This window comes from Tympanuchus pallidicinctus, unplaced genomic scaffold (genome assembly GCF_026119805.1).
Source record: "Tympanuchus pallidicinctus isolate F22 unplaced genomic scaffold, pur_lepc_1.0 scaffold4, whole genome shotgun sequence".
Taxonomy (NCBI): Eukaryota; Metazoa; Chordata; class Aves; order Galliformes; family Phasianidae; genus Tympanuchus; species Tympanuchus pallidicinctus.
The window spans coordinates 24421132-24443598 of record NW_026294758.1 but is presented as its reverse complement, the minus strand read 5'-3'; the positions used below and the strand labels follow the sequence as shown (position 1 = coordinate 24443598).

The 22467-nt window shown below is 38.4% G+C and overlaps 1 protein-coding gene across 4 annotated transcripts in view; it reads right to left on the bottom strand.

Annotated features, from left to right (window-relative positions):
• MCC (MCC regulator of WNT signaling pathway) overlaps window positions 1-22467 on the bottom strand; it is a 199187-nt gene that overhangs the window by 150146 nt on the left and 26574 nt on the right. For 3 of the 4 annotated variants that reach the window (XM_052700982.1, XM_052700981.1, XM_052700983.1), the window contains exon 3: window positions 19891-20102. In XM_052700982.1, coding sequence (XP_052556942.1) covers window positions 19891-20102 — 212 coding nt within the window. Of the gene's footprint in view, window positions 1-1989; window positions 2632-19890; window positions 20103-22467 lie in introns of those variants that run through there. The other variant, XM_052700984.1, reaches the window with a different exon arrangement.

Below are 22467 nucleotides of genomic sequence, written 5' to 3'. Positions count from 1 at the left end.
TTACAGAGAGAAAAAAGTCAGTTGAGAAATTAGAGATAAGTAACTAACTGCATCTCAGAGTACTTGCACAATTTATCCTGAAAAACATGCCATGTCTGTAAATTCCCCACATTTCATCAAAAACAATGTCCTACCAAAGACCAATACTGAGACTGGCTGACCTGGCCCTTTGAGTAAAACAGACCGAAGCATGCTTACACAAGCAGCTCAAATCACAAAGATGAAAAGCAATAGCAAAGAAATTATGATTCGCAGATGGGGAAAGCTAGGAATAAAAGAGCTTCACTGATATGTTTGCAGTCAGAAAGGGGAGTACTCCTCACTTATCTTTGGAGCTAGAATGTAGATCAAATCAAATATAAAATCAAGTAAATCAAATATTAAAGTAAGCTTGTTGGAACAAAATAACAAAAATAAACAAGGAAAATGTTCTATGATACACGAACACCAATTTCTTTTTCACACTTCTCATGTTGAACAGTAGAGAAAAGATATAGTTCTTAAAACAACAATCTTATTTTGTGAATGAGTAAAATAAATCTGAATAGATAGCGCTCCAAGGTAGAAATGCTATCAGTAAATACCACTTGCTACAAATAACCAGGCAAATCAAGTCCCTGCAGGATTTTGCATTTTGTGTGGCCCTATAGCTTTGAAAATCAAATGCTGAAGGGACAGAAAGCAGATCAACAGGACAACACCACAAGTTAGCCAGGAACCATGCGGCAGACTTCTACAAAAAATAACTCCTACAAAAACATAACAGGCTTTTATGCTGAGTTTATGAATTCAGTTTATGCTGTGTTGCCAATACATATTCTCTAAACAATCATTAACAAAAAATAAAGTGAATTAAATTGAATTCTTTTATAGTCAGAGGAAGAATGTACATAAAATTTGTTTTATCTGCACTCCTCAGTCATAAACCTGCCACTCATCCTGCATGACAAAGTACTGCACTCGCTAAGGTCTCAAATATTTACTCCGCTGCCCCATTCACTAGGTCACTGATTTAATTTCCATTCTACATCTCAGGGTCTCCCATCTCTGCATAATTAATCCCACAAATTGTAAACGCTTTCATTCTGCCAAGTATGTCCTATTATTTCTAATAAAACAAAAACATTAAAAAAAAAAAAAAAGATGCATTGCAACATAAGGTGTATTTAAAAAAAAATGGGCAAAGAAGAAAGAGAAGCATTTCAGTTACACTGGACCAAAGATTCAATTTTCTTCAAGATTACTTCAATAAATTACTTAGGGTTTTATGGCATTACTCAAATTAGCAGTTCTCAATAGAAACAAACTCATAAAGATGATACATGTAAGATTTTTCATTAACTGCCAAGATACACTACTTCTAACATATTTCTTAAGTATCTACATAACATTTGATATGGCTTTAATTTCTGACTTATTCAAAATATTTGTCAATGGGTTACACAAAAACCAGACATACCCATACCTATAAGAAATAACAGCTGACTACAGTTTGCAAGGGAAAAGTAGAAAATTTCCCATGGTTTGCTTTCTTTTAAACACAGAAGGTAACATTCATCTAACGTAACAGCTTGGATAAATAGTCAAACACAACTTTGCCAATGCTGTTGTCATACCAAAAAATATTTATCATCTTCCACTGGCCTAGCTCCCTCCTAAAGTAGTTAATGTCTGCTTAAAATCAACTGAGATCTCTGCATTTCGCCCACTGTAAAGATGAACGTTGGGCATAAACACAGCTCTTGGGAGGTAAGGCAATTTCTGCTGCATGGTAACAGGAAAAAGCATCTTGACATGATTGCATCGTTTGCTTTTCACCACTTATTCAGTTTAAAGCAGTAAGAAAGTTCAGGTCATTTCCTCACTGGCACAGCAAGTTATAGCAAGTTACATATTCTATTAATTTTTAATTGCACTGCTTGCAGAGTGAAAGCCCACAAGGGGAGTGTTTCTTTTTAAAGCACAAAGAAGGGCACTGAAACTGCTTACCTCACTCAGCTCTGCAGGAGAGTCATTTCCATATTTCAAAGCAACTCCAGAATTCATGATGAGACTTCTTGGGGCTTGATGATTTCTGCAGGTTTTAATGCTTCTTCAAAGATTTGTTTAACCCATTCAATACTTTCTTCTCCGATCTTTTTCTGCCGAATATTCTGCTCTAGACAGCCATTTTTACTCCACATTAATTGTTAACATTAACAATAAAAGACCTTCTAAAAGAGCAAAACTAGTTTCCACTTCACATACAATCCACTGCTGCTAGTGATTTGCTAATACCATGGAGGGTTCAGAAAATCCCAGGAAGAAGCTGCTTGCCCAGGGCTGCCTCAGTCCATCCGCAAGTCATGCTTCACCTCTGCTGTATGTTTTATGCTGCTCTTTTCCGCAACTCCATTTAAGGACATCTCATAGCGTCGCTTAACGTACTCAGAACAATTTGGTGAGCTTTGCTCAAGTCCACAGAGAAAATAAAAGCAGAGCTGCTATGGTCTTCAGTGCTCGGGAGGGAGAAGAAAAGAAAGCTGCTGTCTCTGAGACAAACCAATGCTGCACTTCACGCTGAAGTTTCCCTTTCCAGCGAGCCCGGAGTTTAAGTGGTTTATGATCAAACACAGCTGTCTTGCTGCTGGCTAAAGGGTGCATGGAAGGGGCGGTACTAAGTAGAGAGTGGGAGGGAGCGAGCTATAGAGAGTTCATTTTGGAATTACAGCCATCTTTCCAGCTTTTTGTATACTAATTGCCCTACCAAAATTATAAAACTAAGCAAGTAACAGGAAATGCCACCTGGACAACAATGAAGTTGAATTCCTACTTCCTTGTTCCCACCAGCAATTCAGTAAAGAAAGTTGGGTGGTTCTGAGGGCGGGAGCTGTAAAGATTTTGAAAGGTAGTAGTAAACCCAATAGCACCTTTAGAAAGGAGCAGATTTTACGTAACACACAAGCATTTTACAAAGACTTTGGGGTGATGCTACATAAAGAAGAAACCATTTGCTTTCAGACCCAGTAAAAAATCCAGAAGCAATCTTAACAATATAGATTTGATGACATATTGTACCCACTGCAAGAACAAAAAAAATTCTTTTCCCACTCCCAGTCTCCCCTAGAATTTAGTGGCAGCCCTACACTCCTTGCAGTGCTGGATTATGCTACACTTATATTTAGGGAATGTCATACTCTGCAGCTGAAACTTTCCTGATCATCTTACTACAGTTTATAACAAGAGTGCCAAGTTCTGAGAAGAGTCCAAAAAATCCATGAGAAACAGGAATAAATGTAATGTCATTTTCTGGGTGCCTCTCCTTCCCCAGATACTTCCCCAATACCAGGAACTGGCTCAGGGGGGCAAGGACAATGCCACAATCTCTTTGCAGACATTTTTCTTTTATTCCCCAGGTCTATTTTCATGCTACTTTTTTCTTTTTTCTGTATTCTGTATACTCTCATTTGCTTTTGGTAATCTGTACTTTTGATTTTGTGTCTTTTTTTCATCATCAAGCACTACCTCTAGCTTTCGTTATGTTCTTCATTGAGAGTATCTTTCCAGCTTTACCTTCATGTTCCATTCCAACTCTACATTTTGTGCTTCTCGGTATTCCTTACTCATCTGCTTTGTACCTGACATGTTTCAATTTTCCTTTCCTCAAGTAATGACAAGGGGCTGCACTGCTCTCTGCTGGCAGATCGCTGCTCTCTCAGCCACCAGAGATCAGTGTCACAACAGGCAGACAGCACCAACGGGGCCAGGAACAGGCAGAGCTCTCTAGTCTGCAGAGTGGAGCAGTACAACCGGTGTAGTTTTGTGTACAGATTTCCTGTGCATTAAAAATGTTGTTCTTTATAGTGGTTCTGTATACTGTCTTACCTCATTTCTCATACAAGAGGAAAAGGGCTTCAGTTCAAAAGCTCCTGCAGCTGATACAGTGCATTTTAAAACATTTCATCTTTTCCAAGCCATGTCTTCTCAAGCGGGAGGGTAACAAACTTTCTATACTTTACATCAGTATCCCTACTAACTCCTATACTCCCTCACAGCTGCTTGGAATTCCCTGTGAGTTTATCTTTGTACAATTCTGGCACTTGTGTCAAAGGTTCATCAGTGCAGGCATGACCCCAGAATTATCTAAGAATAAGAACTTCAAGGGCTGGGCAAGCCCTCCAACTTGCTGAAGCAGCTGGAGGAGTGTGAGAAATTGCTGGCTGTAAATAACTCAGTGGTGTGCTTCCAGGGTAAGAAGCATGTCTAGAACTACATCCTCATGCTGATAAACATGGTAAAGGCATTGCTGGGGGGATCCCCAGAGTGGCTGCAGGGCAGGATTGCGATGCCTTGTTCTTACGGTGTCACTGTTGGTCACCAAGGGTAAACCACCCACAGGAAAGGTGAGGGTGTGTTGAGTTGCCACCTCTTAGAAGTGTGAGCCTGTCTAGGGCAGCCCTGAGTGTTTTCAAGGCCTTCAGCCCCCAAAAGAATGTCAATATACAAAAGACATTGAGGTGCTGCACCAGGTTCAAAGACAGGCAACAAAACTGGTGCACGGTTTGGGCAATATGCCCTACAAGGAGCAACTAAAGGAACTGGGGCTGTCTAGTCTGGGGAAGAGGAGGCTAAGGAGAGACCTTATTGCAGTCTTCAAATACCTGAAAGGTGACAGCAGTGAAAGCAGGGCTGGTCTCACTGGTGACAGGTGACAGGACAAGGGGAAATGGCCTCAAGTTGTGCCAGTGGAGGTTTAGGTTGGATATGAGAAAAAACTTCTTTACAGAAAGGGTTGTTAAGCACTGGAATAGGCTCCCCGTGGAGGTGGTTGAGTCACCATCCCTGAATGTATTTAAAAAATCACTCGGATGTGGTGTTCAGGGACATGATTTAGTGGTGGGTTGTTAGATTTAGGGTAGTATGGTTTGGCTGCAGTTGGACTTGACGATCTGGAAGGTCTTTTCCAATCAATTCTATGATTCTACATACACGAGGAGTTGGAGAAGGTGGAATTGGACTCAATGATCTTTATGGATCATCTTATCCAACTTGGATTTTACAATTCAGTTTAAAATTAAAAAATAGTTTTGGCTCATGGGCAAACTAATGAAGTAGTTAAACCAAACGGAAGATAAATTATTTTATTGAATTCCAAAAGACACCCACTGCAATTGTTACAAGCTGCACTGAGTGGTACACTCAGATGCACTGACGATTGTACAATACATAGTTAGAAAGCATCAATCATTCTTTAACTTAATGGGTACTGCCGGTGCCATTTCAATGTGTTCTGAAGTCCTTAAAAACTTACGATGTTTTTCTACATTACAGTGTTAGCTAAGGCTAAATGCATCATCTCTCCAAGATAATTACATCACAATTTTTAAATTTTTAAATACAGAATATTTCTAAACATCAGAAGATGTAGAACTTGTTCCCCTGTGAAAATTCAAATTATCTAGCATTTCTGAGTCCAATTCCTGATTCAGTGAGAGCATTACACCGCAAGATTAAATTCCTAGATAGATTACACTACTGTTCAGTTTCACTTTTTCCAGATACAAGAGATCTAATGCAGTAGCAAGTACTAAGAACTTCACTGAAGCCAATGCACACTCTCTCTTTGGCCTCAAGAATGCAAATTTTGTACTGCCGCAAAGAGAATAGAGAGCCTTGTGATTCAGCATGAGAAGTGCCTACTGAGATTAATCCTTACCTATTCCTGACTGTTCATTCTCTGTCTCCTAACTTCGTTCCTCAACTAGGATAACAATGCTCCCTTTCCCTCAACCCAGTGTTTGCCTTTGCTTTTAGCATCTACTTGCACTGGGATGTGCATATGTAAGTACATAGGTGGATGCAAGGGGTATAGGAACCTCTTAATATACAACTGTACACTTCTTGGCCCAAAGGAAGATTTTCTGAGGGATGCCTCAGTTTGTGCTCCTATAATAGAAACGAGGAGTAACAAAAAAAAGTGGAATGAAATCAGCTGTCACTGAGGCTAACAGAAAAGGGCTTCCTCCAAAAGAGTTCTGTCAAGAAGGAGATACTGATCTCCCAGTCACTCTCAGGGCATTCTGGTCAATTACTGCTTTCTCTACCTCTAAAGCACTCACAATGCATACTGCTTGTAATTAAGTGCATTTGCGCTGACAGATTTTTCACAAGATAATTTCAGAATTATCCAGTAAAAACCATTAGTGTCTCCAGTTTACTGACTGTGGATCTAACAATTCTATGGCCGCTCCATTCTGTTACTCTTTTAAACCCTTGTTAACAATCATTTAAATGTACCAGAGATGTGCCGAGGAGTCTACCCTTTGGCCTGAACAATCACTGAGTAAAACTGACATTATCTGTAATAGTACTCTTTTGGGACAAGATGCAACTCTTAGAATATGGGAAAACTCTGCATCACCATAGTTACTTTACAAGGTCTCTCCCTTACAAGATATCTCTGTTTCTTAATAGTTACTGTTGCAGGTGTGACCATTGCCACATACGAATTTTTCGTCCTTGACAGCTGCACATAGAAAGACATAGCATAAAAAGTTATCTGTTAAATACGTTTAGATCACGTTTTTCAGTACACAGTGCATACCATTCTCTAACAAGCAACTTCACTCTGCATGCAACATGCACAAATAGCCGACCACAATTTCAGAACATGTGGAATAAGACCTTGCTTTGTTTTGTTTAATTATCACTGCAATCAAAATGACACTGAGTTGAATTCACTAAGCAGTTAGTTTGTTTCAGCATCATCTTTATAATTAGAGCAGCACTCTGTACAATGCCCCACACAAATGAATTCCACATTCATATACTGCAAACTTACTACGCACAACTTGAGCACGTTCTTGTACTCACTCTGGCACAAAATATACATTGCCAACATTTAAATTTCAATGGACAAATGGGAAATCCAATACAATACTTAGATAATGCTTCCAGACAACTCTTTATTCTACAGCATTAATGCACTATTACCTAAAAGGGAGAGCCTAAAAGGATCACAGGTTCTTCTTGATGCCAACTGTTGCCATTTAATGCCAGTGAAGGGTATGCATCTAGGGTTAGAGAACAAAAAATCCAACTCATCTGAAACGACTCTAAGTAACACCAAAGAATGGAACTGTCTCTGAAAAACACGAGCAAATTTATCTTCTTTCATTCAATCACATCATCTTGATTAGTCTAAAACATCTAGAATAATGCAATTACCAAAAAGCACTTCAATCAGATGCTCTCACCCCTTCACCCTTCTCCAAATACTTAATCCACTCAAAAAGCCGTGTCCTTGACCCAACCGGTCTCCATGGGACTCTACATTTGATCCTTTTTCAGTTCTCCAGTATTTCATGCCATGCAGCCACTCACCAACTTGTCAGCCAGCCACTCTCATTTTCTGTCATTTCATTGAAAGCCATCACATTCATTTTGATTCTCTCTGACACCACTAAGCCTTAAACATAAGGTCAGAACAGGACGAGGACCAGGGAGTAAATGTCTGCTTGTTATTAATGTTTGAGATATGTCTGAGAGGACAACAGGGAAAGATGGCAGCAATTTCTACACAGCTTTTATCTTGCAACCACCTAATTATCCTCGCCGTTCATCTACTCCTTGCTTAAAACAAGGGCATTCTTTGAAGCATTGTTCATGTCATCCTATTTCTGCTTAGCTTCCATTCATCATCTAGTATTCCTTCCGTTCTGTCACGTATTCTACTTGTCCAGATGCCGGGCAATGAGGCAGGCAATGGGCACCAAATGGAACACAGGAGGTTACCCTGATCATCAGGCAGCACTTCTATGCTGTGCAGGTGATGAAGCGCTGGCACGGAGAGATGCGCATTCTCCTCTGAGGAGACCTTCAAAAGCAGTTCGGATGTGGTCCTAGGGACCTTGCTCTGAGTGTCCCTGCTGCATCAAGGGTAGATGGATCCAGAGCTCTCTGCCAACATCAGCCATTATGCAGTTCTGTGACTAAGTATAAGGAAACTTCACTGAATTCATTTTTAGCCTCTAAGATCCTGGCAGCTGTTTTGATTTGACCTTCCCGGAAGCAGCCAGTAGTTCTGCATACTTAGTGTAATAAAATCATTTTTAATAATATCACAGAATCACACAATCACAGAATTGTAGGGGTTGGAAGGGACCTCCAGAGATCATCGAGTCCAACCCCCCTGCCAAAGTAAGTTCCCTACACCAGGTAGCACAGGCAGGCATCCAGGCAGGTCTTGAACATCTCCAGAGAAGGAGATATGTGCATGGCTAAATCCTACCTTTGAGATACTTGCATTTCCACTTTAATAGAACATGTGTTTCCTTATGTTTATCAGATGTGAATTAGATCTCTTTCAAAAATTCTCACTTATGCAATAATGAATTGCCAGTACTCCTCTCCTGCATCTCCACTGATTTTCCCAATCCCTGATTGGGAAAATGAGAAATCAGATATTCTCTTATTTCCATATCTTTTCCTTCATACACTCTTATTTATGGCTCTAGCCCTCACTCCCTACCTATGTCCTCATCTGTGTAAACATTCAGGTCTCCCAGCTGATTAGCTGCCCACTTCTCTTTTACTCTAAGACATCCATGTCTGAATTTACCTTTTCTAATTATGTCTTCTCTCCACAGGCTTCTGATACCACTGGCATATTAAACAAATGATTCCCTGAGCTGGACCTGTGCATAAGTGCTCACACTGACACAAAGAAGACAGAGGGATTCCAGCCCCTCACCCAGGCATCCCATTTTGACATGAAGGGTCACTATCCCTTTCGAATGCTTAACAGATTAACTGATGAGTACTTTCTGACAATGTGTATATATATATATATGTGTGTGTGTACATATATACACATACATACACACGTTTACCAGTGTGTAACGTGTGATGTAATGTGTAATGTATGATGTGATGTGTAATGTATATATGTATCAATATTACAGAGTTTGGATTCACTGAAATGTTGTACTTAAAACATTTTCAATCAAATGAATTCTGTAAATGCAAGACAATTTCTGTTTATTCAAGGCAACCCTGCTTTTCTATTACGCATATCAGGTAAAAAACATCCATTTCAAAAGTAATAGGCAGTAATAAGCATCTTTTTAAAAATACATAAAGTAGAAAGATTCAATGTCTTTATCTCCCTCAAATTATACCTTGAAGTAGGTGAAGTAATAGGAAATTTAGTGAAGGAAATTAAAGATGTCTATATTAGGGCACAATCTTGCTTGTGCACATCAGTGGGGTTCTTATTTCATTATCAGCTCTTCATAGACCAGATACTGCTCTTGCTGAAATTCAAGTAGTTTGTTTTGATTGCTTTCTCCCATGACAAAAAGTAGAATTAACCAACACAGAGCGATACAGCTATCATCATTATCTGTCTCCCGGCTGAGAAAAGGCAATATGATTTTGCAGTACCAAATGAAGCAATCCTACTGAAAAATATCTTCACAGAAAGCAGAAAGTATAATGGATAGCAAGTATGTGTAAAGAAATATTCCATTTCCTTTGCACTGGCACCAATATTATTATCCCAAACAGCTAAGCTGACAACCATACATTCATTAGAAAAAAAGAGAGCATAAAGAGAAGCAGGGAATTTGAATGATGACAGTGTTTTATACTGCCTCAGCTCAATATCCCAAATCCAAGAGTGACAGAAATGGTTCCAGAGAACAGAAGCATCTTAATTAATTTAATCATGGCACTGATAGATTTCTGTGCAAACCCTGCCTTGTCTCACATGGTTGACAGAATAATGGTTGATTTCTGCATTATAACCAAACAAGCACTGAACTGGAAAAGCACTTTGGAGTCCTTTTTCTACTGTGCATAGATACATTTTCAAAATTACTATATATTATGTAAGCAAAACATAAGTGTTTTGTATTTGTATAAAAGGGGAGAAGAAGTAAGTTCTCTCATCTTTACTGTAAATGAGGGTGCATAGAAGTTCACCATTACCAACCACAACTACAGGGCAACAGAGATCAAACAGAAAAGCTGCTAATACGAAATTGCCTGTGACTAGAGCTGCAGGGTGATCTTTTTGGCATGCTGGAATGAAGGAGGTTAATGATGCTTTAGCAGACTAATGCTAGGTTCAGCTTAATGTTGCCAAGCAGGTAATATTAATTCTATATTATGTACATGTGCAGTGATGACAGCTCAATGTATAAGATGAATTGCTCTTCATCTCAGACAACTGGAGAAAAAAAGATGTTGGGAAAAGTGAAAAGATAATAGCTCTTGCACCACGGCCACAGCTCTCTTAACTACAGCAAACAAAAACTGATGCATAAACAGCTTCTTAGCATAGAGAAGTTGAGGAGGACAATATACAAAGTACTTGCAATTACGTTAATTCAAAATTTTGAAATTCAGTACCTACACCTTCAAAACATCTACTTAAACACACTTATTAAGATTCCCCTTTCTAATAGCACCTGATCGGTATGTGCTTGTTCCAGTTATACAATTAAAATTCCAGAACTGTGTTAAAACCCATCATTCTATGCACTTCATCTTCCTTACATACTGGTGAAGAATACTGCTCATCTCTTTCACAAAAGTTCCAATTAAAAGCATCACCAAAAAGATCTACTTGAACTCACATACACTGTGCCAAAACCCATAACTCTGGGCTGATAGAAATTCTAAAAAGATTCAAACAAAACAAATGAAAAACAAAATAAAACAAAAGGAACCTCAGGACAGAGTTGTTAGAAGGAGGATATAACATTTATCATCTAATGTGGTAATGGTGTTAATGCACTGTAGAAAGGAAGTTTCAAAAAAGTTTATAATTTGTTTTTGCTCAGCTGTACATAAAATCCAGAAACTACATATCAGCATAGACGATTCTTGACAGAAATAATCCATGATCTCTATTTTAACTTCAAAAAGGAGAAGCTGGACACTACTAGAAGGACAGACACAGAAGCCAGGATTCTATGAACATACTGCATAATCCTATTACACCTTATGAGAGCTTCAAGCAAACAAATTCCATTGCAACGCTCGCTCGAGATCAAAGATAAACAGCTTCCACATTCCCAAACATTAAAAATGTCCATCAAACAAAACCATCTGGTTTTCTGAAGAGCCTGAATCTACATTCCCATGATCAGGTTTTATTTTAATGGCATTCTCAGGCCTTATTTTAAGCCTTGTGGAACGGAAATGACGTCCACCTTGGAAGCAAAGGCACAAAAGGCACACGTTATCTTAGGCAAAGATCTTTTATGATAAGCGGGCTCCATTTTCCAGGCCACCGAAATACTGTTCAACTTCAAGCTTCTCTAGATTGCAGATGAATTAATAACTAACCTATATTTTTATGCTAATAGATTTTGGGGGGATAAAAAGAAACTGTAGTAACATTTGCAGATAGAACACAGAACATCAGTGTGTTTAAAGGGAGAAGGAGCAGAGATCCGTCTCCGGCTATTTAGCATTATTTATTTACTACTATTTAGTACTATACACTAGCTCCAAATAGAACTAGCTAGCAAATACAGAACATATCCCCTGACAAAATAACTTGGGAAAAATCAGTGTGAACAACTAATTCAGCTCTGGTTTATCCAACAGAGCACATACAGCACTGAACAAATTCCCTGAAACACATGAAATGTAGGTGCTTTTTGTCCACAGTAAGGTAGAAAGGGCATTATGCTCCTATTCAAACAGATGTGCTTTGAGAAAATGGGATACTTGATGCTTTGATGTCTGAAATTTCTGTATGTAAGTGAAAGGGTAGGGAAGCTGAAGGAGTGGAGCTTCCCAAACTGAGGAACTAGTAGGCTTAATTTAAAAACAAGGAAAACGTAGAAGAGAACAAAAAGGAGTAGATTTCACCAGAAAAGAATGCATCAGTATTACCAAGTTACCAAACTGTAAAAACTTAGAAATGAAATGAGAAACTAAACACTATGGGTTCATTCGTTGGGATGTGGAATCTAACCATGGTACAGTGTGTCTTCAAACTTCCTTGACGCTTTCCTTAAAAAAAATTCCCCAAAGAAATACCTGGATGATTGCAATACCAAAAATGATTGCAATTTAATTTAAGCTGATGGCTATGCATTAAGCAAGTGAGAAAATGGTTCATCATTAGGATTGCTATAAGACTAGATCCTTACTAAATAAAAAGGCTCTCTTTTACATGAGTCTCACATCTCTGTGAAGTCCTCTGTTCTCACTCACCTGCAGAAGTATTTCTGCTTTCTTCAGCAACCAGACAATCTTTCCTGTACTTAACGAGTGAGTTTGAAAAAACAGATTCATCAGATTAGTTCAAATGAAGCTTAGCAAAATTACAGTGCATACACAAAGGTTTACAGTTGGGGGAGGAGTGCGGACGAGAATGCTATGCTCTTTTAAGGAGTAACATTTTTGTTCCCTTAACATGAACACTGGTGAACTGTGCCAAAAAAAACCTGAGAGAAGCAGATTTCTGTTATCAGTTGATAGTCTTAGCATATCAGTAAGGAAAAACTTTTAGTTACATAGGCACATCTTCTGCTAGATGCATAGGATACAACCCTAGAAATATCAGCTGGTTGGCTTACAGTCAAACAGGGAGGTAAAACATCCAGTAAGAGAATAACACAATGCAGTGTCAGATGGTCTGAAGTGCTAGAGAAAAGGCTGGACAAAGATTAAATTTAGCACTTTAAATTCCAATACAAAATGTCTTGTGTGAATATATGTAAAATACCAAGCATCCCCACAACGTTATTTTCCTACAGTACTAAGCATGTTTCATAACATTAAGGCACTGCAAGGAATCATTACATCATGCTCAATAACTTGACAGTAGTATTGAATTTACATGTAGATCACTATATAGTTTTTACTAATTCAGATTTTACGTGCATTTCACAAGCCCATAAATGGCTTTTTTTGACAGAGAGTGAAATAAAGAGTGAAATAGGCTAACAGTGCTTTTTCCAGTAGATATTCAGAACTGCACTACAGTCTGAAATGAATGCAATACACAATGATAATCTTAAATACGACATTTTATAGACAGAAGATTATATTCAGTTTCATGTTTGCTTAACTATGACACAAATCTTGCAGGTAGAAAAGGAAAAGCCACCTATCCCTTAAAAAATAAATAGTAGTTTATGCAGTATTGTCACTATATCATCACTTATAACCTACGTCAACTAAAAAGAATATCTTTCTCAAAATAATTGCTCTAGCTGTTTTAACTTGCGGCTCAATTATCCTGAGGAAAAACTAGCAATGCAAACAACTACTGAGTCTGACAAAGAGGTTATCACAGTAATACCTATTTGCAGAACACAGTCCTTTCCTAAGACAAAGACATTGCCTTCTCATCTGTAGTGATCGTGGTGAGAGAGTAATTTCAATACAATTATATATAGCTTTACTACGAATATTCACAGTATGCCTTTGTTCTTCACAATCTTTTGAGTTGTTTTTCAAGCAGAGATGGTAACTACATTTCGCACTGGTGGTCCACAGCCAGAACTAAGCTTAGGTTAGTCACCTTAATCCCACTGTACAGAAAAGATCCCCCATCACACACAGATGCATGAACAAAGCATCCATTCAGATTCTCCACAAAGTTTTTAATGTCTCCAACTGAGATACACAAACAGGAAAGTCAGGCAGAATTAGCTGAAGAATAACATATTCCAGAGGTGTTACAAAAAGATGCTTTAGCTTTCTGTTTTATTCTTTATGGAGGCATTCCAAAATCAGCTCCCTTTACAATGAGAAATGAATGCAGATTTGGCAGGTGGAGCAATTCAGAACAATACTCTAGACACATCCATCTTGCACTGACAGCTCTGTTCAAGATGAAGCAGGATTATTCCTGCTTCGTCACCGGTCAAAACAAAGAGATGCTGCAGGAAGCAATTTTGGCAAGTCTGTAAATTTGCCCTCTCTGCGTTAGTAAGAACATGCAAATATGTGGCTCTTTCCTTGAAGAGGAAAACAGCAACACAAGCTCCTAAGAGCAAGTGGTCACGAAGGCATCCTAACACAGACTTATTCTCAAAAATACAGCTCTATTCTTCCCCTCTGCAAGTTAATCATACTCCCATCAAACCTTTCCTAAATGTTTTCAACTAAATGAGCGGTATCTATATAACTGTCATGTCTTTGGAAGGAAAAATTAGTAAAGGATCCCAGATCTAATCAATTCAAACACTGGACAGTTTAAACAGCTATCAACATCCTCTAGGCCACATTCTTGAAATTTAAAATCTTTGTGCAAAGATTTTCTGAACAAAAAATCCAGACAGAATAAAGGTGCGAAATCATATCATCATGGCAAATCAAATCATCCCTGTTGGTTCCACTCATGTAAATGTAGCTATTTGTGACAACAAATACATTCATCTTACCAGCACTGAACTTTGGCGACTGAAACAAACAACACACAGAAATGCATGAGCATTATTTGTAAGCATGCATTCAACTCAAAGAAAAAAAAGCATCAAGTCTATTTTTATCTAGTCTATTTTTATCATGTACAAGGACAATACAAAAAGAGAACGAAATGTCTTCTAATTTAATTCCTTCAAATTATTAAAATTCACTGCAATTCCAATATGAAACGTGTATATCATATTGAAATGTTGTCCTGTATGAAATTTTCAGAGAACAGCACTTTATTTCTTTGTCACTGGACAGTTGGACTGGATGATCTTAGTGGTCTTTTCCAACCTTGGTGATTCTATTATTCTATGATCTCTTGCAAAAGAGGAATGCTGATCCTCCTGACAGCAGCATGGGGAACAAATCAAGACTGCATAACTCTTAGCAATTGAGCAGATATGACACCACCAAATCAGTTATTTCTCTGGTTACAAAACTATCCACACTACTGATTCTCATCCAAATTTGCAGATTCCAGTACAAATGAAAAACAAATCAGCAACATGTACCCTCCTGACAGAAATAATTTGAAATACTTGAATTCTTTGCTACCCATGAAATACATTTCAGTTTGCATCCAAGTGCAATAAAAAAACAAGCTCATAGATGACTTTGTTTGGAAGATGTATCAAGGTTCTTGTGAAAGATAACCGCAGTAGTATTTAACCTACTCGCATGAGCAGGTGCAACATTAGTAGGTGGTGACAGGTCACGTGAAAGGTTAATATGTTAGTCATAAATACTGGTAACAAAGTGAAAAGCGATAAAGAGAAATGTGTTGAGTGAGGAATATCACCTACGCTTTAGGAGTACGTAAAGAATGTCTTTAGCCCTACTGCACAGTTTTAAACCAGAAGGATTTAATTTAAGTAACAAGAAAAATTTTTCAAACAGGAGAAATGCTAAGGTGTTCATAGAAAAAAATAAAAATAATAAAAAAATTACAGTCTCTAATCAGAAAGCATCCATGTTAAGAAACATAATTTTTTTTCCAGAACACCAAGTCTGAACCATGAACACCTACGAAGAAATATAAAAAGCATTCCTTTCAAAAGAATGTCTATATGGCCTGTATGGATATATCGGGGAGATGTTCAACTGCCTAGAACTGTTCACAACAGCAGGATGACACAGAAAGGCTCTACTCTGCTTCTTCATAATCATTTTGAAGGAGATTAAAAAATCTCTGGCTAACTATAGGAGCATTTAAAATACCTGAGAGAAGTATCCACACATCACCTGTTTTAAAATATTTGCTCTTCTCTAAAACAGTTGTACAAAAAGAAATACAACTTCCAAACAGCAGAAAAGCAGTTACTAGTGATCCATTAGAGATTTTTTAGGTAACCCTAGTGAGAGTACAAAGCAGTTTGTCCAGCTTCTGTACAAATGGAAAAGTTCCCTGGACTAAACCCACAAAAATGTGAAAGCTAAGATCTGTGATTTCTGAAAATGAATACAAGAGAGCTGAGAGGTTTGACATTGTGTTAAATCAAGTAGGTAAAACAATTTGAGAGAGAGACACAGAAGGAAGTAACCATAACAAATCACATCTCTAAGGCAATGTCTCTCACATTACAAGTCTAAATTCAGACTGTAGTAAACAAGCCTCTCATTATTAATAGTATAAATGAAATAAATGGAAATAGTGAAAAACAGAGTAAATATTCTCTCAATTTTCTCCCACCCCTCTTCTCTGTAATAAAGCCACAGCAAAAATTTGCATATACCTCATGACACCAGTGCTTAGCAGGGGTCAAATGAAGATGCTGCAAAGATTGTATTCATCTACATATAAATGAGAGATATCTGATTGTACTGTAGTTTCAAAGACCATAGAAAGAATATTTAAAAACAGAAGTGTAACATCCTTGTAAAAAACAAAGATCAGGTAACTCTCAAAACCAGAAGCATGAACAAAACTTAGAGACGGCAGAAAAGAGAAAGCTATTACATTTGGAGATCTTCACTTCTTCTGAGACTTCCTGTTTTTAAAGAATCTACCTGTCAGAGCAGTGCAGTATCACAGAATCATAGAATTATTAATACTGGAAAAGACCTCTAAAATCATCTGGTCCAACCCCCAACTCATCCCCACCATGCTCACTAAGATGTCTCTCAGTGCCATATCCACGAGGTTCTTGACTCCTCCAGGGACTGTGATGCCACCAGCTTCCCCAGGCAGCCTGTTCCAGTGCCTGACCATTCCTCTGGAGAAGAAATTTTTCCTCACATCCAACCTGAACCTCCCCTGGCACACTTTAAGGCCATTCTCTCTTGTCCTATCACTAGTTATGCAGAAGAAGAGGCCAACCCCACCTTGCCATAACCACCTTTCAGGCAGTTGAAGGGTGATAAGGTCTCCCCTGAGCCTCCTCTTCTTCAGACTGAACAATCCCAGTTCCCTCAAGCATTCCCCAAAAGACCTATGATCTAGACCCTTCACAGCTTTGCTGCTCCTTTCCAAACACGCTTCAGGATCTCAATGTCTTTCTTGTAGTGAGAAGCCCAAAACTGAGCACAGTGCTTGAGGTGTGGCCTCATCAGTGATGAATAGAGAGATCACCTCTCTGCTCCTGCTGGTAACACTATTTCTGACACAAGCCAGGATGTCATTGGCATTCTTGGCAACCTGGGCACACTGCTAGCTCATGTTCAGGCTTAGTGTCAACCAACACCTCTAGGTCCATTTCCTCCACACAGGTTACCAAAGCCCACGACTTCTGAACCAACATCAGTCAGGGGGAATATAAGAAGAGAACACATTAATATGTACTCATCTTGAAACCTGAATGAAGTCCAGATTCAAAAAGTATTCTGCAACTCACAGTTTCTGCTCCAGAAAGAAAAGTTTTAAATCATTCTTTTTATGTAGGTATATTAGTCCTAAGCCATTCCACTTAAACTTTTAAACTGTATCTTACATCTTTTAAAATAATTAAATGAGAAGTAGCTCATGTTTTTCCAAAATCATATATTTTTAAGCAAATCAACCAAAGCTATGGAAATATATATAACTGAGCATTGATTAATTATCTTCCTTAGACCTACACTTGCACAATCACAAGTGCAGTTTTCAGCATGGGGAAGTACTAATTTTACCAGCAAGTATAGTTTTATTTTAATTTGGTGGTGTTATCATACAAACCAGAGAACAGGGAAGAATAGGGCTGAGAAAGACATTAAAAAAAACCAGTGCCTCACAATTTTAAAACCACTCAGAAATTCACATATTAGTAGTTTGGACCATGCTTCTACATTTGATTATTACAGTGTTATTCAAGTCAGGATCAAATGCATTACCAGAGATATATGACATGTACTGTTTCTCCAAAGTCCACTCCTCAGTTAAGGCATGTTTTAGATTGGTTGGATATTATGATTCTCAAATAAATCTAGACATCCTCTCTTAGTCAAAACCGTGTACATCTCCAGAAATACAACAGGATGTATAAATAATACTACTAGCTGGCCCAGATTCTCCGTCCTATTCTCTTTATAAATCATGTGCTTTTTCTGCTTTTTATAGATTTCGTATGTTTCTGTCCAGTTTTCATTAACTGGTTTACAATTGACTACAACTGATCCTATGCTTCCTAGAGAAGCATACATTTGATTTGATTTGATTTGATTTGATCCTATGCTTCCTAGAGAAGTATAGGATATAATTCCATTAATTGGCAACTTCTTTGAACTTTTTTGTCTCTTAGGAATATTTGAATATCTACAAATTTTTAATTTACATATGGAAACTTCAGGTCCTGTTTCGCATTGCATTCAAAACAAGCAAATGAAAAACAAGGAGGCTTTTAAAAATACTTTCAGAAGATTTTTCACTGATTTATTTTTGAGTAATGCAGCTTAAAGAGGTCGATTTTCCTCAGCTGCCAGCAATCGCTTCCATTAGACTTTAACTCTTGAGCAGGAAGCTGGACTAGACAATCTCCTGAGGTTTGCTTGCAGCTAGAATTCCCCTATGTGAATTTCATGGAAGGCAAGCAATCACTTCAAAAACAAAACCTTTTCTCTTTCATGTTTTACTTCTCCACTTAAAATTCTGCGCAGCATAAATCAGGACCATTGTACAAAACCATCTTTTATTACAAGCCTCACTTAGAACTAAAATATGAATTTGATCCAAATATATTGATGGAGAAGCCAAGAACAATGCCTTACATGTACAACATTTGCATATCTTTTCATAACAAAGAATAGTTCTTGTGTATAGAAATAGAAAGCATAAGGGAGCAACAAAGAGTTTTAAAAGAAAAAACATGTGAAGAATTTTTCTACATAATGTTTCTCAACAATCTGATCTCCAGAATAAAAAAAATGAATTAAGAGAATCACAGAATAATCTATGTTGACAGGAACCCACAAAGACCATCAATCAAGTCCAGCTCATGGCTCCACACAGGACCACCCAAAATTCAAACCCTTTGCCTGAGAGGGTTGTGCAAACAGATCCTGAACTCAAGCAGCTCAGGGCTGCGCCCGCTGTCCTCTGACAAAAAACCTTTCCCTAACATCCTCCCTTCCCCTCCCCTGACGCAGCTCCATGCCGTTCCCTCAGGCCCTGTCGCTGTCACAGGGAGCAGAGCTCAGCGCTGCCCTCCGCTCCCTGTGAGGAGCTGCAGCCGCCATGAAGGCTCCCCTCGGCCTCCTCTGCGCTGAACTACAAAACCCAAAGATGTCTCCTCATACGTCTTCCCTTCCAGACCCTTCTCTATCTTTGCAGTCCTCCTTTGGATTCAGTCTAACAGTTCCGTATCCTTCTTTATACTGAGACATGTGGTGAAGAGGTGAAGCTGCACAGTGCAGAGCAGACAACACCTCCCGTCCTGGTGGCAGAGCTGGGTCTGGTGCAACCCAGGATACAGTTGGCCCCTTGGGCTGCCAGAGCATGGTGCTGGCTTCCATACAGCTTGTCCTCAACCAGAACTCTCAGATTCCTTTCCATGGAGCTGCTCTCCAGACTTTCATCCTCCAGTATGAGCACGTAGCCAGAAGCGCCCAATTCCAATTGCAAAATCCAGCACTCAACCACGTTAAAATGCATGTGGTTGGTGATTGCCCAGTCCTCTAACTTGTCACGATCCCTCTGTAAGGCCTCTGCCTGAAAAGAAGTCAATAGCTCCTGTCAATAGCTCCTGTTTAGTGTCGTCACTGGCAGAAACGGGTAGGAAGATTTTACACATACCTCTTGTTTTGTTAAGCTGCGTAACTTAAGAACTTGAACATGGTTTCTCAATGACTACTATCCTTTTTCACTCAATTCTATGAGTTTTGGAAATATTATACACCACCACTTGCTAAAATCACATTCGCTTTCTTGTAAATGAAACGCACCAGCAGCCTGACATTGTTTCCGTGACTGTCCAAAGGCTGAATTAACATGCTTCTATATGTATAGAATAACAAGAACAAATAATCTATAGGACTTGAAAGGAAAGATGTACTTACAGTATTGGCAAGTTCCAAGTAGTTTCCTCCAACAGAACTGCTGTAATTCGAGGCCTGAGATAGAAGCTTCTGCAGAGCAGCTTGTTTAGCCACATTGCTTCCACCATTCTCCAATACCTTCTGTAGGGTAAAATGACTCTGAAGGTCTGGACTCTGAAGATCTCTTGCTCCTGAATCATACTCCCAGCTTTCTCTGGCTCCTGATAAGGCACCTAAAATGCAGAAATTAAAAATCGTTGTAATATAGGCTGTGTATAGAGAACTCATCAATCAGCCAGCTTGCCTTCCCAGAAAGAAAACAAGCAAACAGCTCTTTTGCCCAGTCTTACACACACTGACAGTACTAGAGAGAGGAAAAAGAACCAGTCAGTGCACAGATATATGCCATATCACAAGAACCAAAGAAAAAACAAAAACATCTGGAAAGCATTATTTAGTGAAGGGTAAAAAAAAAAGTAAATAGTGAAATTTATAATAGCTAAGGACCACAGAAGGAAGAAGTGTCAGCAATTCTGTCATGGTTAAGAACGGCATTAGAGAACAAGAGGAAAACTGTAATTCTTAACTTCTTTTTAATAGAATAACAACACAACATATAAATACTCTATTTGTACAGTTTATGACCTTGTTACATTAGCATTACCTCCTTATTATCTCAGGCTTGCCTGTTACTTACAAGTTTCAAAAATGCACGAATCACAAAGCATTTCATTAATAATCAATGCAAGAAAACGATCGTATATCTAGTGACAATGAATGCTTCAGAGAATCATCAAATGGTTTGAGTTGGAAAGGACCTTCAAGATCATCTAGTTCCAACCCCCTTGTTACAGGCAGGGACCTGTAATGCAGTACTCAAGGTAGGGTCTCAAGGGAGCAGAGTTTATTTTATAGCTATTTTTCTGTCTTAAATTAACATTACAAACAAGTGCTTACTAATTAGTATGTATTTATTGTTTAATTGGTAAAATTCTAGGGAGAAAGAATAAACTATTTAACAACTAGTAGAGTGCCTTCCCACGCCCTCACCCAAAAATTTTAAGCTGCAAAAGAGCAACCAGAAGGGAAGCAAGCTGGCAACCAAAATTTATCTTAAGATCAACATCCTTACTCCATCCTTACTGCAAAGTAGTCATATCTAACAAACTGTCTTAAGAAACTCAGAGGTGGTTTTCCTCACTTAATGTAAAGAGAATGCACTAGTCCCTGTGCATTTAAGTAGAACAAAACATGAAACAAAGAATTACACTTTCTACTAATACAATTAACATGATTCATTATCACAGTACAGATAACAATAAAAAATTAATTTGCTTTCTTTTACACTGAAAGTATGCATCAGCTGTAAATTATCTAAGACAACATGCTGCACCCTGTCCAATATAATTGAACTGAGACATCATTACCAATAGTTCAACACCCAAAACACAGATTCATTACGTGGTGTGTACTAAGTACAGTGCTACACATCTCTGCCCTCTTGTGGCAACTGTATACAGTATACCAAAAAACCTGCAACCAACATAACTGAAGAACAGAGATTCCTCAAGAGCCTGAGGGAGATGGGGAATCAGTTCTGTTATCTCCAAGACAGGAATACAGAAGACGGCCATAAATTGACGGCTTGTTGTATCACACTTCTTTTTACTGAGTTAAATATGGCACTAACAGAGTATGTGCACTGTAAATTTTGATTACTTAAAGGACAATGGCCAGTAATAGAGCTCTCATATTCAATGAATTAACAATATTAGCACTGCTGAAGACCCCAGAGGCCTTCATAGACTGCACTACCTGCGGTTGGATACACTGATTGATGAGGCTCTAAGGAATGACAAACACAAATATGTATATTTACAGTACTATGACTGTAATTTTAACCCATCTTTCTTACAGGCTTAAGCCTGTACTCCTAACTTGAAAGATCTGTTCTAAAAATTCTATTCCACCTTACTCAGGGTTCACTAGGTTTGATGTCTCACGATCTGCAAAACTCTCCATAATGTCACACAGAGCTATGTTCTTGTGTTGACATCATTTCAGCAGATCTCAAAGAAAAATGGCATTCCCTCTTCCAATGATCAATATTTTGTGTAGAAGTCTCATATTTGGCAATAAGAAGCAGGTGTCCAACAGACCACAGCAATGTTTTTTTTGTTTTGGTGAAGGATAACTTCATCAGGCTGTGCTGATGGGACTAGAGCTCTTCTGCTCACATAGAAGTATCAAGATATTATGGCACTGAAGGATCCAGTATATCAGGAAAAGTGAAATATTGTGAGATTTTTCTGAAACAGCTTCTCTAATGTGTCTCAGCTTGTAAATGGCAAAGATGAAGATAGGTGACCATGTACCATTCTACAAGTGTGAAAGGGCTCAAGTTCATGTAGTTACGCTTCACTGCGTACAGTCTTAACAGTCAAGACAAATATCTGATCACAATTTTCCGTTAGATATCAGTGGCATTTAGTTACTTAAACACTTCTGAGCAACTAAGATAATAAAGATATAATTTATGTATGCACTGAACACAACTCAATATTTCTGGGAGAAATTTAGTTCTGGAGTCTGGTGATT